The sequence below is a fragment of the Narcine bancroftii genome, chromosome 3, assembly GCF_036971445.1.
Source record: "Narcine bancroftii isolate sNarBan1 chromosome 3, sNarBan1.hap1, whole genome shotgun sequence".
Lineage (NCBI taxonomy): Eukaryota > Metazoa > Chordata > Chondrichthyes > Torpediniformes > Narcinidae > Narcine > Narcine bancroftii.
This window is the reverse complement of record NC_091471.1, coordinates 185,368,884-185,390,795: the sequence shown is the minus strand read 5'-3', so window position 1 is coordinate 185,390,795 and position 21,912 is coordinate 185,368,884. Positions and strand designations below refer to the sequence as shown.

Sequence of the window (21,912 nt, the reverse complement as noted above, 5' to 3'; positions counted from 1 at the left end):
GCCGTGCAAACACGACCACAGTGCTGGAGTTTCCTTTCTCAGGGTTGAGCTGACAGCCGCTGCAATTTGTGCGGCAATCATCGAGCTGCTCCAAAGCGTCCAAATAAAGCGCTGCGCTGAAAAGATCTGTCAATAATTTTGGAAAACCCTGGTTTTCAGAAGATGCGAACATTAAGAATCTTCAGGTCGAATTATTCGGCAAATCATTTCGCAAATTTTAAGGAGGAAATGAACCACAGCCAGTAATATACCCGGTGCTGACGAATGCAGACTTTCTTGTTTGACTGGCGCTGATTCATGCAGGCGAAACATTTGATTCAGCTGGGAACCGAGATCATCCCTTGCCCAATGCCAGTCAAGCGGGTCCCGTCCTCCAGGAGAAGCGCGAGCGCCCGTCGCCCTTCAGTTGTCACAGTCTCAGGCAAACTGCGGCTCGAGCGCAGCCCGCTCGCGGTTACCAGGCGACTCGGAGGCTGCGTCAGAGCGCGAGCGACCTGGCGGCGCCCCGCCTATTTTATTTCGGCGTTTGTCGTGCGGCTTGGCAGCTGATAGCCAGGCATCTGGGAGAGGGGAGAATACAGTCGGGAGGGGGAATACATTAGGGAGGGGGAATACATTAGGGAGGGGGAATACAGTAGGGAGGGGGAATACAGTAGGGAGGGGGAATACAGTAGGGAGGGGGAATACAGTGGAGAGGGGAATACAGTTGAGGGGGGGTATACAGTAAAGGGGGGGGGGGTGGTGAGGACTGGTGAGAGGAGAAGCAAAGCGAAGCGGCTCCGGGGAAAAGGAAACCGTGAAATGACGGACCCCAGGAGGAGGAAGGCAGCAAAAGAACCGGAGAACCTGAGCGACAAGGTAAGGGGAGAGCCTCTGTAGGTTGTGATCATAGTGTGTAACCAGGTATGCAACTTGATGCAACGCTGGCGTTTAAACCTTCCCAGAGTTGCTGATAAGGGGATAATGAGAAATGCTTTCAAAGCAGATTTTGGCATGTGATTACTATAGTAATGCACAGAATTACTGAAGTAGACCTCACAAATATTTGCAATGTAATGTGGTTGGAGGTCGTTTGCTAATACTAATATTAGACTAATTCTTGAGAACCTGTCTGTCTAGTTTAATCTGAATCCAGTTAATATGGTGAAATAAATGCTGTGGTATAAATTAATGGATTATCATGTATCAATTCAAAAATAACAATGTTGTCTTTGTTATTTGTTTTTGCCTTTTAAAATATTTTATTGGTATTTTCTATATAAACAATTGAACAATACAATTTTATAATGTGCAATACATTTAAATATAGGAAAAAGGTTTAAAATATGAACATAATTCAAAAGACCAACACACAGTGCAGTTAAAACATAACATCAAAGAAAGAAAGGAAAAAATAAAGTTGTTATTTTTGAATGAATTATAATTTTATTTTAAAAAAAGGTTTACAATGGTCTTTCCTTCTCATTCTGTAAATTTTTTAAAATTAAAAGTTGAATTATTCGCAATTACAAAAAGCCATTATCTGTTATATTATCTAATTTAAAAAATGGGGTAAAAACCATTAAACTAACTAAAAAGAACCCACCTTCTTCCCCCCCCCCCCCATAGCAGAAAATCCTGACCACTAAGCAAGGTGAGGAAATGATATGTGGAAATCAAATGACATCAACCTGGAACTCAACAGAAGAGCACCAAAACACTTTGGCTACTCTAACTCTAGATTATGGTAATAGTCCATAAATAGGCCCCACATCTTTTGAAAGTTCATTTTTGTATCTTTAATAGCGTATCTAATTTTTTCTAAGCTTAGATAAGATGATATAATTGAGCCATTGTGTATGTGAAGATGGAGTAACGTCTTTCTATTTAATCAAAATTGCACGATGTACCTTTTTGAACAGTTAGTAAACTGAAATGTCCATTTGGCCAACCAAGGCTTCTTAACCATTCGAATCACAGTGCATGTATAGTTTCTTTCAATTCTGTTCTCCTCCCTGCACCCTGTAATCTTTGACAACCTTACTAATTAAGAACCTATCAATCTCTGCTTTGAATACACCCAATGAATTGTTGCCACAGGTGTCTGTGGAGGCCAAATTCTATAGATTCACTACATTCTGGCTGGAGAAATTTCTCATCATCTCTGTTCCATTCTGAAGCTATGTCCTCTGGTCCTAGACTCTCCCACTACTGGAAACAGCATATTGATGCCCACACTATCCAGTGCTTTTAATATACAGATTATTTCAATGACATTCTCACCCCCCCCCCCCCCCCCCCCCCCACCGTACTTCTAAATTGCAGCAGGTACAGGCCCAGAGCTATCAAGTAATCCTTGTAAGTTAATCCTCTCATTTTCTGGATCTTTTTGCAACCTCCTGGGCTCTCTCCAACACTAGCACATTCTTCCATAGATATGGGGGCCCAAAACTGCTCAGAATACTCCAAATGTGACATCCTTGCTACCTTGTTTTCTAGGCTTATTGAAATTTATGCTAACATTGGATTTCCCTTCCTCCTTACTGACTCAGCCTGCAAGTTAACCTTTAGGGAATCTTGCACTAGGACTCTCAAGTGCCTTTGGATCTCTGCTTTCTGAGTTGAATCTCTATTTAAAATATAGTCAGCATCTTTATTCTTTTTGCCAAAGTGCATGAACATACTGGGATGGTATGGTGCAGACAGTATGTTGCGAATGTTATTGTTGCGCATGAAAGCTTTAAATTCTGCTATTACCAATTGCGCGGTCGTTTTTTTCATGCAGATTGTAATTGGCCATTTCGAGTGGGCGTCAACTACGATCAGGAAATTCTTTCCCGTGAATGGACCTGGAAAGTTTTTTTATTTCAATGGAGGATTTTCAGTAGTATCATGTACAATACAATGATTATCAAAATGTTCTACATACGTTTCCCAAATGTCTTTGTCTTCATTGAATTTGTCGAAGTGAGCTGCAGGAAGTGCTGCCGCCATCTCTTGGGATTCCCAGCTTTTCGCTGTCTTGTGTAGTTAGAGTTGATAAATGTGTAATGGTTGAGTGAGTTCTTGAATCCTCGTCGCCACTGTTATGTTTGAAGCCCCCAACTGTTGTAAATAACAACAGCCACAGCATCAGTGCAGACTAACTCAATGCTTTACTAATTGCATACGACAAGCATTACTATAACATGTTCAGTATAAATCCATTCCCCACGCCTTTGTGTGCATGTAATGGTGTCATATCCAACAGTAATCAATAAGAAAACATTGTTCTCATGGTGGCTCTGATTATTTACCATTCATCTTGAAATAAATTTGATAAAATTATTTCTATAGTTGGAATGTTATTCTTCTGTATGGAAGATGCTTTAATACAAGGCAAATTGGCTAAGTTACTTTTCAGAAAATCCATTCCTTGGAATCATTGTCTGGGATTGAGCTACAATCACCAATCTGCCTGGATTGGCCATCTGTGGTGTCTGACCTCCCACGTTTGTCATTTGTGGAGGCGCATTGTCAAACACCTTCTCCCTCTAGCCTGAGAGGTGTCCCTAGAGGCAGGGAAAGTTTCAGGAGATGGAGGAGGCTGAGTGGTGACTAAATCACAAGTTTTTGAACCGTTCTTAAATATTTCAGATTGTTGTATTTAATGATTTAAATAAAAATAGAACATCAATATAAAAAAACATTGTAAAAAGCTAAAAAATTAAAACATTTAATAATTCAGGTGTTAAGCATAGGAGACAACCCTACAGGGAAGGTGACTGTAGATGACACTTGCCAAGTTCTAATATTGCCAATTTAAAACGTGTCATCTTCAAGAAAATGTGAGCGACGATATTCCGAATTATTAACTTATTAATCCAATGAACCAAACTTTGTAGATGAAGCTTTAAGCAGCTTTAATTTGTTGATAAAACAGATAAGCATTTTGCATAACTTCGCATTGTGATTTTCATAACAATGAATAAACAAACCATACTGTATATAATGATTTAACAATATTCAACTTTAAAGAAGAAATAGACAACATTAAGACAAAGAAAAGTATCTCAAGCTCACATATCTCCTGATTCTTCAAAGAATGAGATGCAAGCACTCACTCCACTTGGATATTACGACGTATGGCAACACTACAAATAATAATTTTTCTTAAAGGGAGAGGCACAAAATTAACTGTGAATCAAAACACAAGGTTTTAACCCTTACAGTAACCATGGCAGTGGACCAGTGAGCTGCTCAGTAGCTGAAGAACCCACACAGGCTGTGGGTGGTTGGTGACTTGCGGTCAAAAGACCTACAAAGAGTGTGGGCTGCTGGAGACTGTTTAATTCAAGAGGGTGCTGAGGGCAAGGAGGGCTCATGAAGGGCCTCAGGTGCTGAAGGCGATCTCATTATATTGGAGGTTTGGACCAGGAGTTTGGCCTGCCAGTAGTTTAATCAGCAGTCTGTGTGGCTGCAGAGGCTGTGGGAGTGCTGGAGGCAGATAATCTCTGTCTCTGAAGGGAATCTCTGTCTCTGAAGGGACTCTCTTTTGCTTCTCTTTCTCTTATTGTTAGGAGCGTTGGTCAATGGTCATGGTAACTCTTTGCCTTACGGCAAAATTTGAAGTACTGGTATATCATGTATACTGTATTACTTTTTAATGTATTATTATGTAATAATAAAAGGATCCTTGAACTTTTCTACTGGGTTGACCACCTCGTACAAATGAATTGGTTGATGTCTATATGCTGGTCTGTCCAGGGGTGAAGCTGATGGGTCAGATGAGAAGAGTATTTAACTTTTCTAGTACCTATATGTTAGTGCTTTGCTGCTCAGGTTGTTAGAAACTTCCATGTTTAGTCTAGTGTGGTCAGTATGATACATCCCACTATTGGTTTTATAAAAGTGAAATGTTTTGAGTCCAAAGGTTAATTTTAGGTTTTTGGCGACCTGAAGATTATAGTTTTTGAAGAAAATGAAATTGTTTCACAGAATTAATAGCTATATAATGCCCACAAAGCAAAAATATTGTTTGTTCCAATTACCTTTGATACATTTGCGAGAGCTTTTCAGGTTGCTGATTAGTTTTTAATGTTTCTTTTTACCTTGTATTTAAATTTGTTCTGTGTTTTGAATGTATTATTTGTTGATTTGCCTGTGTCATTGATTTAATATGCATACAAATTTGTACTTTTTGGGCACCAAAATGAACTCTGGTTTATCATTGGCTGTTTCTGTCTTTGTATCTTTTGTATAGTAGCAAATCTCAGTAATTGGTGCTTTTCCGATGTATGTATCTGAAAAAAGGTCTGAAGGGAGTAAGCACATAGAATGCCCTGTGTTTTGCAGGAAGTAGCACTGACCAAGCTGGCTGAGCTTAGAAAAGCACAGGTGGCAGACTCGGCATGCAAGTAAATCAACAGTAAGAATCTTGTCCTTGGCAATCTATCATTGGCAGATATAATTATCCTTGAAAGCATTTGTAGGAGTGTCCACTGTGTGTACATTGTGGAGGAACAGGTCTGCCTACACACACAGGACACCCTCTTATCATTTTGGGTGGCGCTTCAGCCATAATAAATGGGATAGGCTTGGAGCAGTTCTGTCTGATCAAAGCAAGCACCCACGAAGTGCTGTGGACCATTAGTAGCAGCTGAAATCTATATCACTACAGTCTGTAAATGTGCAGGCCAGCATATCCTTTGCTCGACGATTAATATCCATCCAGTGGATCAACTTGGTTCATTGAGAAACACAGAATGGCGTGCCAGGACATCAACAGACAACTAAACATGAGGAAGTGCAACCCAATTAATCTTTAACACTGGACAATGTGAACAATAAACAAAAACAAAGCATGCAACAGGCAGAATCTAGGGATCACACAACTAGCAGATTGTTGTGAAGCTCCTGCCACATTAAATGATTAATGAGGGAGGATGCTCTAAACCTGTCCCTGTCCTCAGTAGCAGGATCAAATGCATGTCTGTTGGAGGCTCCGCAAGAACCATAGATGTTGGCACTTCTACCAATCCTTTCATGCATAATTCATCTCGGCTTCATCTTTTCTCATGGAAAACTGCCCTTGGCCAATTTGATTCACTCCATATAATATCAAGACATGGCTAACAGCATTAGCATAGGAAAGGATATGAAACCAATTGTAGTATTGAAGATCTAACGGGTAGCTGCCAATGCCGTTTTAACATCAATATTTACCTGAGAATACAGAAAGTTGCCTAGATATGTCCTGCTCACAAAAAAAAGACCAACCTAATCTGGCTAATTACCTCCTAAACCATGTATTCTCAATCCCCAGAAAAGAGTGATGGAAGAGGTAATTGGCAGCACATTCAAGTGGCACTAACTCTCAGTAACTTGTTCACCAGCACCCATTATGGGTTTTGCTGTGGTCAGTTGGCACCAGAGTTCATCACTGCTCAACAGCATGGATAAAAGAGCTAAAATGCAGGTGTAGAACTATAGAAATACAGAACATTTCAGCACAGAAAACAAGTCCTTTGACCCTTCTAATCTGTGCTGAACTATTCTGCTTATTGCTGCTGGCCTGCCACCATTCCATATTCCTCCAAACCCCACCCATCCAGATTTTCCTTAAATTTAAAATTGAGCCTGCATTCAACATTTTAGCTAGGAGCTTGTTCCATACTTTAACCATTCTCAATGAAGAAATTCCCTCTGAAACTTTCCCCTTTCACCCTTAACTCGTGTTCTCTGGTTTGTAACTCATCTAACCTCAGGAAAAAAATGCATTTATTCTTGTCGATACCCATCATAATTTTGTATACCTTGATCAAATCTCCCTTAATTCTTCTCGGCTCCATGGAATAAAGACTTGTTTAACCTTTCCTAGTTAAATCTTATCTGCACTCTTTCAATTGTATTGATATCTTTCCAGTAGTTAGATGACCAATACTGTATGCAATACTCCAAGTTTGGCTCACCTATGTCTTGTACATCTTTACCATAACATCCCAACTCCTATACTTAGTACTTTGATTTATGAAGGCCAATATGCCAAAAACTCTCTTTACAACCCAATCTACCTGTGACATAACTTTCAGGTAATTACGTATCTGTATTCCCAGATCCTCTTATCTACTGCACTCTTCTATGCCCGACCATTTTCTATGCATGTCCTCCCTTGGTTTCTCCTTCCAAAATGCAGCCCTTCATATTTGTCTGAATTAAATTCCATCTGGCACTTTATGGCCCATTTTTCCAACTGGTCCAGATCTCTTTGTAATGTTTGAAAGCCTTCTTTGCTGTCCACTACACCTCTAATCTTTGTGTCATCTGCAAATTTACTGATTTAATCATCCAGACCATTGATATAGATGATAAACAACAATGGACCCAGCACCAATCCTTGAGGCACACTAGTAGGCACAGGCCTCCAGGCTGAGAAGCTAATCATCCACTGCCACGCTCTGGCTTCTCCCATAAAGCCAATGTCAAATCCAGTTTACTACCTCACCATGAATTCAAGCATCTGAACCTTTCTGACTAGCGTCCCATGCAGAACCTTGTCAGACACCTTACTCAAAGTCCATGTAGATAATATCCATCACCTTTCTGTTATCAACTTTCTTGGTAACATCTTCGAAAAACTTTAAGATTTGTTAAACGCTATCAACTATGCACAAAGCTATGTTGACTATCCCTAATCAGTCCCTGACTATCCGAATGCTTGTAAATTCGATCTCTTGGTGAGAGTAATGGTCCTTGATATTTACTTGTGTGACATCAAAATTATTCTGGTAAAACAGAATTCAAGGGCCAAATATGCCAATCATAATAGATGCAAAGTGGAATACTTATAGTTGTATATGAATCATTCTACTTCTAGGATGTCAGTACTGATGCACCATCAATAACTCCAAGAGACTGGAACTTGTGTAAAACTGATAGCCTTTTCTTTGCAATATAATGGAGCCACGTCCATGCTAGTTGACTGTCATGAACTGGGGAGAGGGCTGTGGAACAAACAGTCACCTTTATTGTGGAGTCTGTGGGAGGAGCCACAGATACAGTCAGCCAATGGGTGTACCTAGACAGTTAAATATGCAAACTGGTTTACCACATTCACCCCTTGTTTTTAAGAGTTTGGTGGGGTGAAGTGCATCAGATGTTATCATAAATTAAGTCTTTTGGGTGGTCTGATCTGCCAGTGTGACCACTGTAGTGCCAGCTGCATTGCAGCAATGGAGTCTTGGACAGTCTGGGGCGCCTGTATGCAGTCGCCAGCATTGGTTACATGGCGATGTTTCTGGGGCTGGGGTAAGATGTCATAGCTCTGGTGCATCATAGGTGACAAAAGGCGAGGGGGATCAGTAATGGTCTCCGGAACCCCTGAGGGCACCAGGCCCCTAACAGAGACTGTGTCCTTGTGCCCATCAGAGTACACCAAATAGGCATATTGGGGGTTCGGATGGAGCAGGTGGACCCTTGCGACAGATGGTTCAGACTTGTGGCCTTTTGCATGCTTCCAGAAGGGGATCAGCCCTGGGAACGTCATGATCCCTGTTGCAGACTTCCTGGAGAAGGACCACATTCTTTCATGTGGAATGGCATTGGTGGTGGGTACATAGGAATGATCTGATGGAGTGGAGTGCCTCAGGGAGGGTATCTTGCCAGAGGGAGGCTGGAAGGTCTCCAGACCACAGGGCTAGGAGGATGGCTTTCCAGACCATGGCATTCTCCCTTTCCACTTGTCTGTTCCCTTGGGGGTTGTAGCTGGTGGCTCTGCTTGTGGCAATGCCTCTGGCTAGCAGGTACTGGTGCAGCTCATCCCTCATAAAGGAGGGCCCCCAGTCACTATGTATATAGCAGGGAAGCCCAAACATAGTGAAGAAGCTGCATAGGGCCTTGATGACTGTGGCAGCTGTCATGTCCGGGCAGGGGATAGCAAACGGAAAACGTGAGTACTCGTCGATGATGTTGAGGAAGTACATGTTGTGGTCCTTTGAAATTGATGCTCAGACTTTCAAAGGGGTGGGTGGCCTTTACCAGCTGCATTTTGCCTGGTCAATAGAAGTGTGGTTTGCAGTCCGCGCAGAGTCATAGTCCTGATCTCCTCGATGGATAGGGCAGATTGCGGGCTTTGATGAAGTGGAAGAACCTGGTGACTCCAGGGTGGCAGAGGTCATTGTGGAGGGTTTGCAATTGGTCTCTTTGTGGGTTGGCACATGTTTTGCGGGATAGAGCATCTGGGGGCTCATTGAGTTTCCCGGGCCAGTACAAGATATCATAATTGTAGTTGAAAAGTTCAATTCTCATCTTCACTATCTTGTCATTTTTGATTTTACCACGCTGCTGGCTTTCGAATATGAAAGCCACTGCCCGATGGTTGGTCAGCAAGGTAAATCGTTTACTGGTTAGGGAGCGTCTCCAGTACTGTACTGCATCTACAATGGCTCTGGCCTCTTTCTCGACAGAGGAGTGTCAAATTTCAGGGCACTGGAAGGTGCAGTAAAGGAAGGCGATGGTCTGCCTGCCTGGTTAAATGTGGCAGCCAGGGCAAAATCTGATGCAACGCTCTCTACTTGGAATGGAATGGATTTGTCCATGGTGTGTATCGTAGCTTTGGCAATGTCTGTCTTGGTGTGGCCGATGTGGCAGGGGAAAGGAGGTAAATTTAATGAGGGGGTGGGCCTTGTCCATGTAATTGGGGACCAACTGGGTATGGTATGAAAATAAGTCCAGGCACCTTTTCAGGGCTTTGAGGCTGTGGGGAAGGGAGAGTTCCAAAAGTGGACGCATGGGGTTGGGGCAATGACTCCGTTTTTCCATGACGCAACCAAGGATGGCAAGGCAGTTGTGTGAAATACTAATTTAGCCTTATTGTATGTGAGATTAAGGAGCTTGGCGGTCTGGAGAAATTTTTGGAAATTGGCATCATGGTCCTTTAGGTCATAGCCACAAATGGAGATGTTGTGCAGATAAGGGAATGTGGCTTGCAACTCATACTGGTCCACCATTTGATCCATGTCCCATTGGAAGACCAAGACCTTGTTGGTGACACCAAAGGGTACCCGCAGGAAATGGTAGAGGTAGCCATCCGCTTCAAAACCAGTATATTGGTGATCCTCTTGGCGGATGGGGAGTTGGCGTTATATTGACTTTAGGTCGATGGTGGAGAAAATACAATATTGTGTGATTTGGTTTACCATATCGGATATGTGGGAAAGAGGGTATGCGCCCAGCTGTGTGTATCTGTTAATGGTCTGACTGTAGTCAATAACCATCCTGTTTTTCTCCCCATTCCTCACCACCAACACTTGGGCTCTCCAAGGGCTGATGCTGGCTTCAAAGATCCCCTCATCAAATAGCTGTTGTACCTCCAACTTAATGAAGGCCCTGACCCCAGCACTGTACTGCCTACTTTTGGTGGCAACGGGTTTACAGTAGGGGGTGAGGTTAGTGAACAGTGGTGAAGGGGTGATCTTGAGAGTTGAGAGTCCGCAGGTCGTGTGCTAAGGGCCATCTTGGCTGAGAATGGTGAGGGAAGAAGCCGGGGGGCTTTACTGGTGGAACGTAGTGGGTAATTTAAGAATTTCTGGTTACAGATAATAAGGGAGGAATGGGGCCCATCGTATTCATCATCAAACTTTTAAGGTGGCATTGGAAGTCCGGTTCCAGTAGCATGGCAGTGCAAAGCTGTGACATCACCAGGAGTTTAAAGTCTTTGTAGACAGTGCCCTGCACGGTCAGGGTCACTACGCAGTAGCTGCGAACATCAGTTGTGTAGGACTTCGAGGCCAAGGAGACTTTGTTACTCACTGGCTTAACCACGAGAGAGTAGTGCTGCATTATGTCCGGTGAATGAAGTTCTCTGTGCTCCCACTATCGAACAGACAGCTCATGGCCGTTTACCAGGATGTCCATCATCGATCTGGCGAACTGGTGAGGACTAACCTGATCTAGAGTGATGGAGGCCAGTGTGGGTTGCTGCCTGTAGCTGTGGTGGAGAGTTTATGCTTTTGGTCACAAGATGGGGGCATCCAAGATGGCAGCCTCCATGGCTCACATGCAGTGCTGCTGGGCTTTGAAGATGGTGGTATCCAAGATGGTGCCCCCCATGGTCTGCATACTTCCGTATAGTGCCCTTTCTTCCCAGACCTCATCTTTCGCTGGGCATCGTTTCCTTTGGTGCTTGGTCAGGCCACAGAAGTAGCACTTTGAGTGCTCACGGAGTACAGCACCCGTTGTTGGGTTGTTGGCGGGATGTGACGCTAGTGGTGTTAGGTACCCGCAGAGTACAGCAGCTCTGATCAGATCGCTGGTGGTGTGTGGTGATGGCAGCATGTCCTGAGATGGCGGCACCCAGGGTGACCATGTGGCGGCTGCGTTGCCGGCTGGTTAAGCTTCTGTATTCTGGTGGGCCATCTCCAGAATGCCTACCATTTCAACAGCCCTCCACAAATTGAGCTCACCTTTGCCCTAGCAGTATCTGACAGATGTAGTTGGACCTGATGCCTGCGACATACACTGCTTTCATTAGGTCCTCTGTATTCTCCATGGCCATTATCGTTTTGTAGTCGCAGGCCCGTTTGAGAGTTTGTAGGGCCCAGAGGTACTTGACACTTGATTTCCCCAGGTCACCATTTTCCGGTGACCAGGAGGTGTCTTGTGTAGACTGCATTTACATTCTTCAGGTCCTGGCCTTTCAGAATGTCCATTGTCTCAGAGTATGATGTGCTGTCAGGGGCCTGAGCTGGGAGTGTAGTACCTGCAGCTTGTCATTGGACAATGACATATGATGCCTGCAGGAACACTTCGAAGCACACAGCCAGAGTTCGATGTTGGTGGAGGCTTCAGGTGACTGAGGGTCGATTTCCAATTTCTCCAGCTTCAGGATCTGCTCCATTGTCAAAATTTATTGTGAATAAAATTGATGCACCATCAATAACTCCAAAAGGCTGGAAGTTGTGTAAAAACTGATAGGCTTTTATTTGCAATGGAATGGAGCCATGCTAGTTGACTGTTCTGAATTGGGGAGGGGGCTATGGAACAATCCCCTTTATTTAGGAGTCTGTGGGAGGAGCCATAGGTACAGTCACCCAATAGGGGTGCCCAGACAGTTAAACATACATTAGTTCCTCAGCTGAATGCCCTAGGCAAAAACACCTTAAACTGCATTATCAATGACTTTCCTTCCATAATAAAATCAGAAATGGCGTACTGATTGTACAAAGTACATTTTATTTGCAACTCTTCAACAAGTAAAGCATTTCATGCTTGCATATAGTGAAATGTTGTCATCTCTTCAGGAATAGAATGGTAAGTATCAACTACAATTCACATTATTTTTGTCAGATAAAAAAGATCTCTGACGAGAGAGTTTAATCACCTTCACTTGACACTCATTGACATTACTTTAGAGTGACCACTGACCAGAAGTTCAACAGGACACTGATGACAGGAGCTAGTCAAGGGCCAAATATCATTTAACAAATGACTTGATGCCCAAGGCACCATTTTCGAGTGTGCTGGAACAGCCATTCTTAACAGGGGCCACACAGTTTTCCTGAGGTCACAGCACATTTAAAGGGGCCACTGATATGCAATCTTTTTTTTTGTGTGTTTTATGTAGTTGTTAGGAAAGAAGTACAGAAGAAACTAACTAAACTTGACTGTTTCAGGGGGAAGGGGGCACATAACCAAATAAAGGTTGAGAATGGCTATTAGAATACACTCCTCTTGCCTGGATGAGTTAATAAATGAGAGGTTCAGTGCTACCCAGAGTAAAGCAGGCTCCTTGTCTTGGTGTGGTGGGAGAGAACGGGTATCATGTTCGAGGAGTTACTGCCCTGGATATGTGTTAGTCGTAAAAACATGGAGTATATTTACAAACTGGAAACAGGAGCAGCCTGCAGGAAAACTAATCTTGCTCGCATGCAGGTTTCATGAGCTACAATTACCTGTGGAAGCTAGCTGAACTACTGGGGATTAAAACAAACAGTACCTATTGATGCACCATCAATGAAGTCGAGCAAATTGATAGGTTTTTATTTGCTATAGAGCAAAGGCACGTCCATGCTGCTCAACTATCCCGAATTAGGGAGGGAACTGTGGAACAGTCACCTTTATTCAGGAGTCTGTGGGAGGAACCACAGGTAGAATTGGCCAATGGGTACGCACACACCCACATTTTCAAAGAGTCCGGTGGGGTGAAGTGTTGATGATATAATTATGGATTAAGTCTTTCAGATGGTAAGTTTTCTGCTGTCACCGTCGTAATGCTGGCTGCGCCGCGGCGATGGGGTCCTGGGCAGTCTGGGGTGCCTGTGTGCAGTTGTTGGCGTTGGTCTGGTGGGTATGCAACGACGATTCTGGCATGTCTTCTGTTGGGGGTGAGGTAATGTGCCATGGCCCTGGTGCATTGTGGGTGGCTAAGGTGAAGGGGGGGGGGGGCGTGTGGTGATCGGTGGTGGTCTCCAGAGCCCCTTAGGGTGCCAGATCCCTAATGGAGACTGTCTTTATGCTCATCAGGATATGCCAATTAGGCATATTGGGAGTTGGCGTGGACCCTTTCGAACAGAGAATTGGACTTGTGGCTCCTCATGTGATTCTGGAGTGGGATCGGCCCTAGGAACATTAGCCATGCTGGCAGCATGTTGCAGATTTCCTGGGGAAGAAAAACATACACTCGTGCGGTGTGGCATTCCTGGCAGTGCATAAGAGGGATCTGATGGTGTGGAATGCCTTTGGGAGACCTCTTGCCAGCGGGATACTGGAAGGCCCCTAGACTGCAGGGCTAGGAGGATGGCCTACCGGACCATGGTGTTCACCGTTTCCACCTGCCTGTTCACCCAGGGGCTGTAGCTGGTGGTCCTGGTCGTGACAATGCTACTGGCACAGCTCATCACTCATAAATGAAGACCTCTATGGTTGCTATGAATATAGCTGGGGAAGCTGAACAGAGTAAAGAGTCTGCACAGGGCCTTAATGACTGGCAGCTGTCAAGTCCGGGGAGGGGATTGAAAATAGGAGTACTCATCAATAACAATGAGGAAGTACACATTGCAGTCCAAGGAGGGCAGGGGACCTTTGAAATTGATGCTCATGTGTTCAAAGGGACGCTCTGTCTGGCCGGTAGAAGTGTGGTTTGCACTCAGCGCAAACTTGGCAGATTTTGGTCATTGACTTGATCTCTTCAATGGAGTATGGCAGGTTGCAGGCTTTGATGAAGTTAAACAACCTGGTAACTCCAGGGTGGCAGAGGTCATTAAGAAGGGCTTGTAGACGGTCAATATGTAGGCGCAGGTTCTGTGGGATAGGGCAGCAGGGGGCTCGTTGAGTTTCCTGGGCTGGTACAAGATACTGTAATTGTAGGTAGACAGTTCAATTCTCCATCTCAATATCTTGTCATTCTTGATTTTTACCTTGCTGCTGATTGTTGAACATGAATATAAATCGTTTACCAGCCAGGTAGTGTCTCCAGTGCTGCACTGCCACAACAATGGCTTGGGCCTCCTTCTCAACAGAGGAGTGTTGAATTTCGGGGACCTAGAGGGTCCAGGAAAAGAAAGCAATGGCTTGTCTGCCTGGTTAAAGGTGGTAGCCAGAGTGAAGTGTGATGCATCACTGGAAAGGGGTGGATTCATCCACAGTGTGCATTGTGGCCTTGGAAATATCTGCCTTGATGCGGCTGAAGGCTGCACGGGCCATGGCGTCAGAGGAAAAGAGGTGGATTTAACAAGGGGGTGGGCCTTGTCTGCATAGTTGGGAACCCGCTAGACATAGTAAGAGAAGAAACCCAGGCCACCTTTTCAGGGCCTTTAGGCTGTGGGGAGGGGAAGTTCCAGGAGTGCATGTATGCAGTCGGGGTCTGGACCAATGACTCTGTTCTTAACGACACAGTCAAGGATGGCAAGGCGGGTTGTGCAAAATATGCACTTGGCCTATCGTACGTGAGATGGAGGAGCTTGGCAGTTTGGAAGAAATTTTGAAGGTTGAAGTTGTGATCCTACAGGTTATGGCTGAAGATGATGACATTGTCGAGATACAGGAATGTGGACTGCAGCTCATACTGATTTACCATGCAGTCCATTTCCTGCTGGAAGACCGAAATTCCATTGGTGATGCTGAAGGGGACCTTCAGGAAGTTGTAGAGATGGCAATCTGTCTCTAACCCGGTATATAGGCGGTCCTCTGGGCAGATAGGGAGCTAACGATATGCAGATTTTAGGTCCATGGTAGAGAAGACCCGATACTGTGATTTGGGGTTCACAGGGAAGGGGGTACGTGTCTAGTTGTGTGTACCTATTAATGGTCTGACTGTAGTCGATGACCATTTTGTTCTTCTCCCCATTCCTCACTATCACCACTTGTGCTCTCCAAGGGCTGGTGCTGGCCTCAGTGATCCCCCTCATAGAGTAGCTGCTGCCCCTCTGCTTTCTGCAGGCTGAGCTCACCTTGCTCCAATAGTCCTTATCGGATGTAATCCAACTTGATCCCTGTGACATAGGTCCTCTGCATTCTGCGGCCGTCTTGGCCTTGTATTCGCAGGTCCGTCTGAGGGTTCGACTCCCCAGGCTGTTCCTTTCGGGTCACCACGAGGTGCCTGGCATAGACTTCGTTAATCTTTTGCAGGTACTGGCCCTTTAGAATGTCCATGGCCTCCTGATACGACACGGCGTCCCTGATCATTGAGTATACCAGGGGGCTGACATAGGAGTGCAGAACCTGTAATTTGTCAGACTCTGACCACACAATGGCTGAAGATGCCTGCAGGAATGCCTCGAAACGGCGTAGCCAGAGTTTGAAGTTGGTAGTTTTTCTGGCTTCAGGATCTACTCCATTATTTAAAAAAAAACTATAACAAATACAATTGATGCACCATCAATGACTCCAATAGACTGAAGTTGAGCAAAGTGATAGGCTTTTATTCACTATAGAATGAAGGCACATCCATGCTGCTCGACTGTGCTGAATTGGGGAGGGGGGCTGTGGAACAGTCACCTTATATTCAGGAGTCTGGAAGGAGCCACAGGTACAGTCAGCCAATGGATGTGCCCAAACAGGTGACTATGTACACAAAATGGTTTACCACACTTACCACCTCTTCCCCCAGTGTACTGGCACGGTACACAGATTAAAGAAGCTATAAGGCTACAGATTTGAATGTACAAGTGATTCTTTTCAAAGTCAATATCCTTAGTAAATTTTATTTAGACATGCAGCATTTGTAACAGACCCTTCCTGCCCTTGACTCTGTGCTGCCCAAATACCCCATTAACCTACAACTCCTGTATGTTTTGAAGGGTGGGAGAAAACTGGAATGCCCAGAAAAACCCACGGCAACATGGGGAGACTCCTTGCAGACAGCACCAGATTTGTACTCTGGTTGCTGCTGCTGCAATAGCAATGCGCTAACTGCTACGCTAACTGTGATGCCCAAATAGTAGTGCTGCCTTCGTTTATATTCATCAAATGTTCCAGTGAAAGAAACATTTATGTAAAAACCATTCATAAATATTAATCTGCTAAAATAGTCTGGCAAACAGAACATTGGAATGCATAATATACCATGGTATACTGATGTCTTTTATTAATTGCAATTGCTTGTTCAAAGGTCATTGGAAATGATCTAAATTACTGACGGTAACTAAGAAACAAGAAATGGTAAACATGATTGAGTGTATTTTATAGCTTATTACCCCGCAGAGGAATGCATATTTATGCATCAGAAAAGCTACAGGAAAGTAAGATATTGTAGAAACGAATATACATGGTACATTGTGACAAGATTGATGGAGAAAAGTGATACTTAAATATTTTAATACACTCTAATTTTCTGAACCAAATTCTAAACCTTACAGCCTTAGTTAGTACTCTGAAAGATTTTGAAATCTAGTTAGCTCTACAACCATTTATTTTGTATGATAGTTGTAGATCACACACATCAAGTAAAGTGCATGGGCAATCCAGACAAGTTCTGCCAGCCACCAATGGCTGCCAGCCACATATTTATGTGGTCTTCTGTTTTTTTTTGTTCCTCTCCTTGACTCTCTTGATTCCTCTATTGATGTCTGCATTTTGAGTATTTTCCACTTTGAAATATTTCAACTGTGTTTCTGTTGTAATTTGTTTTGATCTGAAGGTACAGTATATAATAAATGACATCTTGTGTTTTCATTGTGGGCTACAATTTTTCTAAAGTTTTAAAATCCACTCATAGATGAATAAAGCTATTGGCAGTATTCCTTGCTTTTAGCACCAATATTTGCATTCAGATTAATATCATGCAACCCATTGGAAAAACTGGATGTTTTGAGAATCTCAGATCAAGCCTGAGTTTTTTGTTGTCTGCTTTATTCTTTCTTTCTTTTTCAATCTTTTTATTATTATTATAATTTATAAACACATACAGTTCAAAGAGATATAAAAAATACATAGTAAGTAATGAATTAATACAGAGATATTAAACAATAATATTACAGAATAAAAATATATCATAAAAAAATTTTTTAGATCAGTTTAGGGTGTGAACTATCTCTAAAAACAAAGATATAATTAATAACAATATATGAAAAAAGAGAAAAAAAACCCCAAAAAAGAAGAAAAAACAAATCTGAATTAAAAAAAACTTAAAAAAAAACTTAAAAAAAAACCTACAGATATAGCTAAACCACGCCGATCACTCCGATCTCATCTTACAGCCCAATTATCATACATAATCATAGAAAGAAAACAGAGCCAGATCAACTCACCACAAATGAAAATATTGAATAAATGGTCGCCAGGTTAACTCAAACTTAGAAGGGGATTCATAGACAGAGTTTCTAATTTTCTCTAAATTTAAACATAGTATAGTTTGGGTAAACCATTGGAAAACAGTGGGAGGATTAACCTCTTTCCAATTCAATAGTATAGATCTTCTAGCCATTAGTGTAAGAAAAGCAATCATACGATCCGCAGGAAGAGATAAATAAGTCAAATCAATCATAGGTAATCCAAAAATTGCAGTAATGGGATGTGGTTGTAAATCAATATTCAAAACAGTAGATATAATGGAAAAAATTTCCTTCCAATAATTCTGTAAAGAGGGACAGGACCAAAACATATGTGTAAGGGAAGCTATTTCCAATTGACATTTATCACATATAGGATCGATATGAGAATAAAAGCGATGGAGTTTATCTTTAGACATATGAGCTCTATGAACAACTTTAAACTGTATTAGTGAATGTTTTGCACATAGAGAAGAAGAGTTTACCAGTCGCAGAATTTTATTCCAATTTTCATTGGAAATATGAAGGTTGAGTTCTCTTTCCCAATCATTTTTAAACTTTTCAAAAGTCCCAGAATTTATTTTTGTAATTATATTATATAATTTAGATATCACACCTTTTGGAGGGAATTTTGAATATAGTATATCCTCTAAAACAGTCGTAGTCTCCCGATTGGGAAAAGAGGGTAAAGTCGAAACTAAGAAACTCCTAATCTGCAAATATCGAAAGAAATGAGATCGAGGTAAATCATATTTCATGGATAATTGTTCAAATGACATGAAAGAGTTATCCAAGAATAAATCCGAAAAGCATGTTATACCTTTAACTTTCCAGAGTAAATAAGCTTGATCAATTAGAGAGGGATGAAAAAGGAAATTTAGTACAATAGGAGTTTCCAAGATAAAATGACTTAGGCCAAAAAATCTCCGGAATTGAAACCATATACGTAGTGTATGTTTAGCCATTGGATTATCAATTTGTTTATATAATTTAGTAAGAGTAAAAGGGAGAGCAGCTCCCAAAATAGAGCTAATTGAAAAATTTTGTATCGGTTTAATTTCTAAATTTACCCAATGGGGATTTAGAGATAATTCTGAATAATTCAACCAATACCTTAAGTAACTAATATTAATTGCCCAGTAATAAATTCTAAAGTTGGGTAATGCCAACCCTCCCTCTAGTTTAGATTTCTGTAAATATTTTTTCCCCAATCTAGGATTCTTGTTTTGCCAGATATACGAGGACAATTTAGAATCGACCTTATCAAAAAAAGATTTAGGAACAAAAATAGGTATAGCTTGGAATATATATAAAAATTTAGGTAAGATCATCATCTTAATAGCATTAATTCGGCCTATCATGGATAGGGATAATGGTGACCAATTGGTAAGTAAACTGCCGATCAGGTCCAATAGAGGGAAAAAATTAGTCCTAAACAAATCTTTATGTTTTTTAGTAATCTTAATCCCTAAATATATAAAATGGTCTCTAGCTATTTTAAAAGGCAAACTATCATAAATAGGAACCCATCCATTAAAAGGGAATAATTCACTTTTATTTAAGTTCAGTTTATATCCCGAAAAATTACTAAATTGGGCTAATAAAGATAAAACTGCAGGAATAGAATTTTCAGGATTGGAAATATATAACAATAAATCATCTGCATATAGTGATACTTTATGAATATCCCTGCAACGAATAATACCAGTAATATTGGGTGCTTCTCTGATAGCAATTGCCAAAGGTTCTAAAGCTAAGTTAAATAATAAAGGGCTAAGGGGGCACCCTTGCCTGGTGCCCCGAAATAATCGAAAATATGGCGATCTTTGGGTATTAGTAAAAACCGAGGCAACTGGGAAATTATAAAGAAGTTTAATCCAAGATATAAATATCGGACTAAAATTAAATTTTTCAAGAACTGTAAATAAATAAGGCCATTCTACTCTATCGAAGGCCTTCTCAGCATCTAGTGAAATAACACATTCTGAAGACTTCTGTGAAGGAGTGTAAATAATATTCATCAATCTTCTAATATTAAAGGAGGAATAACGATTTTTAATGAATCCAGTCTGGTCTTCAGAGATAATATATGGTAATATCTTCTCTAGCCTTGTCACTAGAATTTTAGAGAAGATCTTAGAATCAACATTCAACAAAGAAATAGGTCTATAAGAAGAACATTCGGTCGGGTCTTTATTTTTTTTCAAGATTAGAGAAATCGTAGCTCTTTAAAATGATTGTGGTAGTTTACCCAATGTGATAGATTCATCAAACATCTTAATCAGCCAGGGAGAGAGAGTAGAAGAAAAAGCTTTATAAAATTCCACAGAATATCCATCGGGACCTGGTGCTTTCCCCGAGTTCAGTGAGAAAATAGTATTATTGATCTCCAAATCTGTAATGGGTTTACTTAATTCTAAGTTATCTTGAGGTAATACTTTTGGGAGTTTCAAATGTTCTAAAAAATTAAACATATTACTAAGGTCTTGAGGGGATTCTGTACTATATAAGGATGTATAAAAATTTTGAAAAGATTGATTTATCTCTTCCTGGTTAACAGTTAGTTCTCCATCTGTTTGCGAATCTCCACAATTTGGCGTCTAGCTGAAATATTCTTCAGATGATTAGCCAACAGTTTACCCGATTTCTCACTATGCACATAAAAATCAGATTTAGATCTAATTAACTGGTTTTCAATCGAAAATGTAAGTAACAAATTATATTCCATCTGCAGTTCAATTCTTTGTTTGTAAAGTTCTTCAGTAGGATCAGTCACATATTTCTTATCAATGTCTTTAATCTTCTCAACCAATAGATGAATCTTGTTTTTGATGCATTTCTTCAAAGCTACTGAGTAAGAAATAATTTGACCACGAATATAAGCCTTGAATGTTTCCCACAATATTCCATAAGAAATTTCCGTAGTGTAATTTGTTGAAAAGAAAAAGTTAATTTGTTCTTTCATAAATTTAACAAAGTCTAAATCTTGCAATAATGTAACATCAAAACGCCAGTGCTTAATAGTAGAAACAGTCTTTGAATTTAAGAGAGAGTTGTAATGGAGAGTGATCCGAAATGGCTATAATGTCATACTTACAAGCAGTTACAAGTGGAATAAAACGTGAATCAATAAAAAAGTGATCAATTCTCGAGTATGAATGGTATACATGAGAAAAAAAGGAAAACTCTTTATCTGTCGGGTGAAGAAATCTCCAAATATCAACAGCTCCAGAGTTAGTAAGGAAAGAGTTAATATATGTAGCCGATTTATTCGGTAGGAGCTGTGAAGGTTTCGACCTATCTAGCAGGGGATTCAGACAACAGTTAGAATGCCCACCCATTATTAAATGATATTCATTTAGATTGGGTAAAATAGTAAACAAAGATCTAAAAAACTCAGGGTGATCTACATTCGGGGCATAAACATTAACCATGACAACCTTAATATTGAATAATAACCCAGTAACCAATAAGAATCTGCCGTTAGGGTCTACAGTGATGTCATGTTGAACAAATGTAATAGAGGGATCAATAAAAATAGATACACCTCGAGTCTTAGAGCATGAGTTGGCATGAAATTGTGGGCCTTTCCAAGATTTAAAAAAACGCAGATTATCCTCCTTCCTCACATGAGTCTCCTGTAAAAAAAAAATAATCTGTGCTTTCAGTCTCTGGAATACTTTAAAGACCTTCCTCCTTTTAAACATGTTGTTTAGACCATTAGCATTCCAAGAGACAAAATTAATGTTTTGATCCATTACTTAGGTCAACCCTCCAGTATATAAAGGGTTAACCAAAGCAGGGACCCATGCGCCCGGAAGAAGAATTAAGATATAAGGAAGGACCGGAAATGACGACGTGTCAGCCATATCTGTAGTTCTAAAAGAAAAATCAAGAAAAAACAAAAGAAAATGAAACATAAAAACCCCTGAAAGAAAAACAAAACCCACCCCCCCACCCACAAAGCCCCCCATCTGACCAGAGAGTGATCAGAGAAAAAAGAAGAGATAATACTAAACCTACCCCCATGTCTTCAGACGGCAGCTCCTAATATTAAGATAAGATCCACCACCTAAACTTATAAAAAGGATAACTCAAGCTAAAATCAAATGCTAAATATTGAAAGAAAAATATTTAAAAAGAAATAAAAGAAAAATCGTAATTGTGTAGTACCTGCTGATAAAACAAA

The 21,912-nt window shown here is 41.3% G+C and overlaps 1 protein-coding gene across 2 annotated transcripts in view; it reads left to right on the top strand.

Annotated features, from left to right (window-relative positions):
* The first annotated feature begins 738 nt into the window (after positions 1-738).
* cds1 (CDP-diacylglycerol synthase (phosphatidate cytidylyltransferase) 1) overlaps positions 739-21,912 on the top strand; it is a 160,964-nt gene continuing 139,790 nt past the window's right edge. For both annotated transcript variants that reach the window (XR_011353995.1, XM_069926065.1), the window contains exon 1: positions 739-858. Coding sequence is in view for 1 of the 2 variants with exons in the window: in XM_069926065.1 (XP_069782166.1) it covers positions 802-858 (57 nt within the window). In the remaining variant the exon portion in view is untranslated. The remainder of the gene's footprint in view (positions 859-21,912) is intronic.